At 42.6% G+C, this 9536-nt stretch overlaps 1 protein-coding gene across 1 annotated transcript in view; it reads left to right on the plus strand.

Moving 5' to 3' along the window:
- Positions 1 to 9286, plus strand: part of LOC308474462 (solute carrier family 22 member 2-like) — a 13603-nt gene extending 4317 nt beyond the window's left edge. The window contains exons 3-10 of the mRNA XM_081000766.1: positions 898 to 1052; positions 2654 to 2822; positions 3254 to 3361; positions 3896 to 4027; positions 4848 to 5062; positions 6907 to 7015; positions 7623 to 7735; positions 8997 to 9286. Coding sequence (XP_080856892.1) covers positions 898 to 1052; positions 2654 to 2822; positions 3254 to 3361; positions 3896 to 4027; positions 4848 to 5062; positions 6907 to 7015; positions 7623 to 7735; positions 8997 to 9121 — 1126 coding nt within the window. The 3' untranslated portion in view covers positions 9122 to 9286. The remainder of the gene's footprint in view (positions 1 to 897; positions 1053 to 2653; positions 2823 to 3253; positions 3362 to 3895; positions 4028 to 4847; positions 5063 to 6906; positions 7016 to 7622; positions 7736 to 8996) is intronic.
- Positions 9287 to 9536: the final 250 nt, after the last annotated feature.

Genomic DNA, 9536 nt, shown 5'->3' on the forward strand with positions numbered 1-9536 from the left:
TGGGTTTTTTAAACAACACAACAACAACGGAGATTGCAAAGAGCTTCAAAAGGACTTCTCCACACTGAGGGAACAGGTAGTAAGGTGGCAGTAAGATGTAAACAGGTGTAAAGTGATTCATGTCATGGCAAAAAATATCTTAAGATTGTAGTGGATAGCTAGATGAATATGGGTTGATGCGCGGCAGCTGTAAAAAAATGCAAATTCCATGCTAGGAATGTGGGAAGGAAATCCCCTGCCGATATCATAATGCTATTATACAAATCTACGGTGCTAGCAAATTTGGAATACTGTGTTACCTCACATCAAAAAAGGGTGAGCAAAATGATCAAGGAAATGGAGCAAGTCCCCTATGAGGAAAGGTTGCAGCATTTGTGTGACATGATAGACATTTATGAAATTATGCATGCCATGGAGAAAGTGGACAGAATACTAGAACTCCTGGACATCCAGTGAAGCTGAATGTTGGAAGATTTAGAACAGATAAAAGAAAGTACATCTTCCTTCACACAGTGCATAGTTCAGCTATGGAACTCAAATCCACATGAGGTACTACTGGCCACCCACCCGGGTGGCTTTGGACAAATAAATGGAGGAGAAGGCTATTTAAGGCTTCTAACCATGATAACTGTGCTCTTCCTCCATAGTTGGAGGCAGTAAAGCTCCTGAAAACTATTTGTTGGAAACCACAAGAGTGCAGAGTGTTCTTGTGCTTGGGTCTTGCCTGAGGGGGCCCAGTGTGGGAATAGGATGCTGGAATAGATGGCTCATGGCTTGACCCAGCTGACTCATCTTATATTCCAATGTTCTTAATTCATTAATGAAAGCATGCTTTTGCATGTGTTTTGAAAAAAAAAAATCCTTCTGTATCTTTTCTGTCACTTACCCTCAATTCAGGTTTGGACGTAAAACAAGTCTCTTAATTAACACCCTGGTCAATTCCATCGCAGGAGTTCTTGTGGCCTTGGCACCAAGCTACTTATGGTTGGTGATATTTCGCTTCATCCAAGGACTAATCAGCAAGGCCAGCTGGACAGCAGGCTACATTCTAAGTAAGTGTGACACCCTCATTGATGGTAACTTCCTGCGGATGAAATAATCTGCCCAGTCACTAGATCAAAGCAGATGCTGTTGGACTGCAGCTCCATTGGTCATGCTGGTTGGGGTCATGCTGGGAAAAACATTCAGAGAGCCACAGGTTCTAAATCTGTGTGCATACACACTCACTCTCTTTGTCCTGGGCACAAAGGAACTTCTGTATATTGAGTTTGCACAATGTGCAATAAGGGTCCTTGTGTATGAAACACAATCAATAAGAAGATCCACAAAAATGAAAATATACTTGCATTATTGTTCATTATCCTGTTTGTATGTGTTTGTTCTTCAAAGTACATTGCTAATAATACATTCTACGGCCTTTTAAATCTGTTTGTGGGGGGGCTATTGGTTTGTTTTTGTTTTATTATGTATTTTGTGTTCTCGTTTTGTATTTTTATATTGTGAACCAGCCTGTGATCTTTGGATGAAGGGCAGTATAGTGGTACCTCAGGTTAAGTACCGTATTTTTTGCACCATAACACTCACTTTTTTCCTCCTAGAAAGTAAGGGGAAATGTCTGTGCGTGTTATGGAGCGAATGCCTATGGGTGGCGGGGGGGATCTGCTGCAGTCGTGAGCAGAGGATCCATGGTTCCCCTTCCTTCCCTCCTCCGTGGCTCACTTTGAAACAGCAAAGCGGGAGAAGAGCCGCTGAGTGGGGAGGAGAGAGGGACAGAGACCCTGCTTGCTTTAAAGGAGCAAAGCGGGAGAGGAGAGGAGCCTTCTCCCCTTATACCCCTCTTCTTCATTATTAGCAGCATCCTTCTCCACACACCCCATGCGTGCTCCTTGTCCCTTGAGTGCTTTTCCTTCCCTCCCCACTTAAAACGTGGTTACAAAGCACGGATCCACATGGATCCTCAGGATTTTTGCACTGGGTCACCCCAAATTCACCATCAGATCACATAGCATGTCCATGGCTACATCTTGCACCAAAAAAATCACGCACCCACTGTTGCCTGGGGCCGCAGTGGTGCAAAAACGTGGTTACAAAGCATGGATCCACATGGATCCTCAGGATTTTTGCATTGGGCTACTCCAAACTCAGTCAGATCACATGTCTGTGGCCACAGCATGAACCACAAAAATCATACACCCACTGTTTCGTTTAGAGTATTTTTTTCCTTGTTTTCCTCCTCTAAAAACTACGTGCGTGTTATGGTCGGGTGCGTGTTATAGAGTGAAAAATACGGTACTTAATTCGTTCTGGAGGTCTGTTCTTAACCTGAAACTGTTCTTAACCTGAAGCACCACTTTAGCTAATGGGGCCTCCCGCTGCCGTTGCACTGCCACCCCACAATTTCTGTTCTCATTCTGAAGCAAAGTTCTTAACCTGAGGTAATATTTCTGGGTTAGGGGAGTCTGTAACCTGAAGTGTATGTAACCTGAAGCGTATGTAACCCGAGGTACCACTGTATACATATTTTAGTAGTAGTAGTAGTAGTAATAAGCGGAATGTAAGACCACTGGTCCATCTAGCTCAGTATTTTCTACGGGAATAAAGCTAGATTTCAGTTCAGAACTGTCTTTGTGAGATCAACTCATTTATTTTCCAGTCACAGAAATTGTTGGTCCAAGCTACAGGAGGGTTGTGGCTATTCTTTACCAAACAGCATTTGCTTTCGGCCTCCTCATCCTTGATGCTGTGGCTTATGTGATTCCGCACTGGAGATGGCTGCAACTTGCCATTACTCTGCCGTGTTTCCTTCTTTTGTTCTACTACTGGTAAGGTGCTGTTTGCTTACGTTCTGTCTTCTGATTCAGTGCCAGTACTTGCCATCTCTATAAAACCAGTTTTCAACATCCTAGGAGGAATTTAGGTATGCAGGTACCACATTTCAGCCATACCTCCCTCCCCCTGTCCCTGCTAAGCGCATGAGTTCATACTATCCATACATTCATTCATGGGCATATCTTGCATGGATGAGTGCGCAGTTGCCTGGTGCTGATCATGCACTGCCGCAAAATAGCTTCTTTTGCATTCTATTATGGTGCATTGTTGGAGCCTGGCAATGTGTATTGACACAAAAAGGACGAGCATCAAGGAGCAGTGAGGACTTTCATGGCTGAATTTCCTTTCATCTTGATTTTACCATGAGTCTTCCTGCAACAGCCTCATAAAGGCTGCTTTTCTGGAATCCTGCTTTTGTTTGCAGGTGCCTGCCGGAATCTCCTAGGTGGCTGATCTCTCAAGGACAGAATGGCAGAGCTATGGAAATCATGAGTGATATTGCTAAAAAGAATGGGAAAGTCATGCCTGCCGGGTTTTGAGGTGAATTTTATGCATACAAAGTAGTAGCTTCCTTAGTATGCTGTTGTAACTATATGCTCCCTGGGAGGGCATCCTATGAGCCATTCACAGGAGCCAACTCCTAGGGGCCAAGGGGTCTTTGCCCCTTCAAAATTTGAGAGGTCTGCCCCCCCCCAGTTGATGGGCATTGCCATTCAAATGGGGTGTGCACACCACATCATGTGATCAATTATGTGGGGCGGGGCTTACCTACCCCACCATATTTAATTCAAGTTGGCATCCCTGGAGCCGTTGATTAGGTCAAATCTATCCCTGTAATATTGGAGGCGGAATTCCAACATTGGGGAGGGAAATAGATTGCCACAGTTTACCGCTCCAGCAGAACCAGCTCCTCTCATGCCCTGGCCAAAGCAACACACAAACTCTGACCTAGTAAGGAGAATAAGAGGCCATTCCAGGGGCATTCTGGGAAGCAATTTGTATCTGGGATCTCCCTGTAAAACTGTAAAATGTCCCTGTCCTTTACCCTTGGTTAATATTGCAACAGTTATCTTATAGATATAAACCTTGAAGAAGAAAAAGAAGAAAAAGAACAGAAAGAAAACCGGGGGCCTTCATTGATGGATCTTGTGAGGACAGCACAGATGAGAAAATACACTTTTATTTTGATGTATAACTGGTAAGAGACCCTTAACTTCATTATTAATTTCCTTGCTTGTGTAATACAAAACGCACATTCTTACTGAGGATCATTTTATTCATGACCTTTGTGTTTAAGGTTAAACATGCAACAGGGTATAGCAATAAGCCTGAGGTCCACATGTCGTTCATCAGACACATGGGAACTTGGAATACAACCTGGATTCATGCAGTTAGGCCTTGCTTGCACAATCTGCCCATCTCTTTCTCGTAGTTAGTGAGGCCTACTTGTGTAGTCATTTTTACTTGAGTGTCCCAATTCATAGGCAGGATGGAAGGGGAAAGGGTGCCCAGGCCAGAGGCTTCCTCCCACAGCCTACCAATCTTCACACTGAACTATCCCATGTCAGGAGAAGTGATCTATTCCATTCCAAGCATGTCATGCACTCATCACATCTCAAATCTCACCTCCCATCAGCCCGGTCTTTTGGATTTGTCAAAGTATACCCACTGATCCTGAGACAATCTAGAGCTAGAGCTAGTCAAAAGAGCCCAGAGGACTAACAGAAAGCAAAGTATCTTTACAGTATTTGTCCAATCCCAGTTTGCTTTTCCGATGTTTGTCCCCAGTAGAAAGAAGGGAGAAGGATGAGAATGGGAAGAAGGGAAGAAAGATAAATTAATAGATAAAGCCTCACTATGTGTATCAACTTCAAAGGTTAAGAATACAGTTTGAGACCAAAATATCCTATATTGCGTGATAGTTCCTGGATATCTGTCTCAAATTTCTCAAAGGAACATGTCTCCTTTCAGACGAACTCATTGTTTCACATTTAACGTGGTGGTTCTTTCTTTCCTAGGTTCACAAGCGCCATCATGTACCAGGGACTCATCATACACCTGGGGATTTCTGGAGACAATGTTTACCTGGATTTTTTCTACGCGTCTCTAGTTGAATTTCCAGCAGCCCTCATACTCATACTCACGACAGAGTGCATGGGCCGCCGCTATCCCTGGGCTACTGCAAACCTGGTGGCAGGAGCGGCTTGCCTTGTTGCAGCTTTCACCCCAGAAGGCAAGTTGGTCATCTCCATTCATCCATTTCCCTGCCGGGTGAGAGAGGGGAGCCTTATTTAGTTCTGCCTGTCTGCTTCTCCTCTGTTGTGGGATATGTCTGCCCCTTCCAAGAAATCACTGAAGATTCCATATGTAAGGTGGTAATAATGCTCAGTCAATATGGCCAACAGAAGCTGTTGCACCATGTCATTCAAGAAGTAACTAGGTATTCCTTCTAATATTGTACTACAAAGGATGCGGCAGTGAAAATTCGGGTTGCACTGCACATTCCCCACAGTCTAGCACAAGATGTTGAGCACCACTTGACTTTTGCACAGCAGTCATTTGTGAATTAGTTTATTGTTAAAAAACTGCACTCAGGACAGTATGCAACACCACGCAGGATATTGGAGTGCATTCCATATTTATAATCCAATTTCTCCCATCCTCACTTGTACAGTGGTACCTCGGGTTACATACGCTTCAGGTTACATACGCTTCAGCTTACAGACTCCGCTAACCCTCAAATAGTACCTCGGGTTAAGAACTTTGCTTCAGGATGAGAACCGAAATCGTGCTCCGGCGGCACGGCGGCAGCAGGAGGCCCCATTAGCTAAAGTGGTGCTTCAGGTTAAGAACAGTTTCAGGTTAAGAACAGACCTCCGGAATGAATTAAGTACTTAACCCGAGGTACCACTGTACAAAGATAATTTAAACAAACATTCAGAGGAGGGTTGCAGAATCATAAATGTAGAGAAGAAAACTTTAAATAAAGAAACCATAGGCTCCCCACCATCTTTTGCACTGAATGAAGTATTATCTCAAATTCAAACCTTAAAGTCCTTGCAGTTGGTTTGTTCCACAGTTTGTGATTTCATCTCTTCTAGTGTGTGCCTGTACTTTAGTCCAATTGAGCTCTAATGAACAGGAGAACCTCTGCTTCTTAATGGCAGCGTTGGAGGGTTTTTGCCAGGCAAAGTGATTTTGCACTCAGTGCCTCCCCTGCCCCCTCATTCCATGCCAGAGTGAGAGCCAGGTACCAAGATGGACTGTGAGTGAAGCTTGTTCCCCTTGTCCCTGGGGGGAATTTGCAAGGATGATTTACCCTCAACCACCCTTGTTTTTCCTTTGCCTAAGATCTCCTGCTGTCGTGGGGGCTGCCTCCATTAAGGCAGAGTGGAACCGCAAGCCCCAGATATTGGAGTGCAGGTCAAATGGTGTGCTGCTGTTGCTAGTGCACAGTCCATGAGGCTTCACCACCAGCAAAGCACTACAAGAATTTGAAGAGCTGGTTGATAAGATACAGTCATGCGCACATTGCAATGGTGTCTTGATGGCTGGAAATTGCTCTCCAGTTTTTGGAATGAGACAGCCATCAGAGAGTCGAGGCATCAGAGAAACAGTTAAGAGCACTTTGCAGATAGAATGAGGTGCTGGAGCTGTGAGTTGACTGGATATGTATTTGATGTCTACTGAAACAGTCTATTTCCTTCCACTAGACTCTGTTTGAATATATGTATATAAAGCCAGTATCTCAAGGACAACGTAAGTCTTTAGTGTGCTCTCATCCATATCTGGAATACTGCAGCCACAAGCAGTGTCCAGGCAGCCCATGTCAGCAGTGTCATTTGCTGATTTTCCTCAGAAATAGCTTAAAAGCGTCCAACTTCTTTGTGAACAACTTTGGGCAAAAGAGCTCAACAACCATATATTAGCTCTGTCCTTGAAACTTCTCACTGCTAAGAAATCAGAAATTTATCTACCACCAGTTCTCTGGGAAATGATAATCTGTTATGTCATCAGTATTATTTGCCTTCCTTCAATGAGCCTTTAGAAAATTATATATTAATCTTTCCTTTCCAGATATGCACTGGCTAAAGGTTATTACATCTTGCTTCGGCAGATTAGGAGTCACGATGGCATTTGAAATGGTTTGTTTTGTCAATACTGAATTGTACCCCACATTTCTCAGGTAGGTCTTTTGATGACCAAAGGAAAGGTGCCTTCTGAAATTGATTTATATAGATTAATGCACATTTACATTATCACAGATTTACAGGTATAAGACTCTCCTGTGCACTCTCACTGAAAAGAAACTGAAATCTGTACTGCTATTCCTTGAGGGGTTTTTACGTGTTACATTCAACAAGTGTATAATCTGTGTACCAGTCCACACAATAGTTGAGCTATACAAATCAACACAAATATACTCTTTTACTTTAATGTGTGTAGAAAGACAGCTTATACCAGTGTTCACATAATGTGTGAACATATCTCTGGATTTTTTGCTTCAAGGGGAATTTGGGAACACCCAACACCCCAGCATGGTGGTCTTAATAAATAAGACATCTTAGAATTAAAGGTTTGGCGATGAGCTGGATTTTTCTTGTAACCAAGCAGTAACTATGGAAATATTTACCTTCCTATCTGCTCCAAAAAATGGTTGGAATGTAGGCATCTCTTTCTCTTCTGTAAGGAAAACCACAGTTGATAAGGATAAAGTTTTATGTTGGCTTTGAGGTCTGAATTCCTACACACACAAACTTATAATATAATGTGTGTTTTTTCTTTTGTATCAGAAACCTCGGTGTGATGGTCTGTTCATCCATGTGTGACTTCGGTGGAATAATTTCCCCGTTTATTGTCTATAGACTATCAGAAATCTGGTCCGAGCTACCTCTTGTAGTTTTTAGTAAGTAATCCTCTATTTTGAGTTGCTTGAGTATGTTGTTCTTTTCATGAAAAATCAAAATATCTCTATTCTACTTTTCTACTTTAAAATCTTCCTAGGGAGACTTTCCACAAATAGGGGGCCACCTCTGCAAAGACCCAGCCACCTAACCCTTTGAAGACAATGCAAAGGAGAGGATGTCTGAAGCAAATCTTTAAAAATTGTGAAAGAAATATTCTAGTTATAAGTTGTTTAGCCTGTAAAGGTCAAAACGAACACATTGAATTGTGCCTAGAAACAGACTGATTAGTAACAAACTTCTGTTAACATGGATGAAATATGTTCAGACAGGCACATTTCAATAACAAATCTAGCTGTCGTGTTTAGAACCAGCTGAAATTTCTGAGTAGCTTTTACAGCTCCCATATTAAAAACATTGCAGTACTGTACGTTGATATTGCAATAGCATTTATGACTAGAGCATGGGTAGGCAAACTAAGACCTGGAGACCGGATCCGGCCCAATCGCCTTCTAAATCTGGCCCACAGACAGTGTGTTTTTAAATGAGTAGAATGTGCCCTTTTATTTAAAATGCACCTCTGGATTATTTGTAGGGCATGCCTGGTGTTTTTACATGTAGAATGTGTGCTTTTATTTAAAATGCAGCTCTAGGTTATTTGTGGGGCATAGGAATTTGTTCTTATTTATTTTTCAAAATATAGTCCGGCCCCCCACAAGGTCTGAGGGACAGTGGACTGGCCCCCTGCTGAAAAAGTTTGCTGACCCCTGGACTAGAGCAAGGCGGTCTCAGAACACCAGGGACCACAACTGACACATTAGCCTAAGTTGGTGGGAAAACTCTGGCCCAGTGGACATTAGCAGAGCGTCCAGTTTAAAGGCCATAAAGAAACTGCACTCCTAAGCTGCAAACCTATTCTTTAAGGAGGACCACACCTCCAGTTAAAGTACAGTATGCTGAATACCAACTACCAAGGATATTGAGTCACCAAACAAGTCTCTCTCTCTTACCTGTATTGCACTCCAGTTTGCTTTTTTCTCATCCTGTCTATTATTAAGTTTTGTTCAGCACTTCCTTGTCCTGTTTGTGAGTTCTTGATTTCCCCAATCTTCCTAAGCATGTTTACTTGGAAGTGAGTTGTGCTAAATTTAAGGGGGTGGTCTGCATATTGAACTACCTTCGTGATTTACAGTGAGCTGGTTTTTTAAAATGTGCATTGCCGTATGTTGGGTCTTAACTGCCTCTTATGTGTTTCATTGCCAGCTGCAGTTGGTTTGATTGCTGCCGGATCAGTGCTATTTCTGCCTGAGACCAAAGGGAGAACTTTGCCTGAGACCATCGAGGATGTAGAAAACTTTCATCGGCACCGTGCTAAGCAGCTCAATTAATGACAAGCAAATGGAAAGTATTATTTGAAAATCAGTGTTCTTTCAGCTATAGTTTGTAAAAGGCTCTGAGAATTAACCAGCTTGTCTAGGAAATAAAGCCGTGAGGACTTTAACTGACTGTAATGTAAAGGTCATTATACTAAAAAAATAAATATATATATTTTTGTCCTGTGTGTGCATCTGTTAAATGGATGAGTAAAGGTAGCATATAGTGCACATTTTAAAAAAATAGTTCTTAGAAATGACCCTAATTCAAATTATGTTGTGATGATACAGTCTGATTGGCCATCTGTCCATCTATCGTCAAACTTGGCTGAATATCTATTGTTCTGAGGGCATTCTTTTTGCAGGGTGATGGGCCATTAAGAGAACAAAGGAACGGCCATGAGTCACTAAGAAAACAAAGGAGAGGGGG

This window comes from Podarcis pityusensis (assembly GCF_964106645.2).
Source record: "Podarcis pityusensis genome assembly, chromosome: 3".
In the NCBI taxonomy this organism is placed as follows: Eukaryota; Metazoa; Chordata; class Lepidosauria; order Squamata; family Lacertidae; genus Podarcis; species Podarcis pityusensis.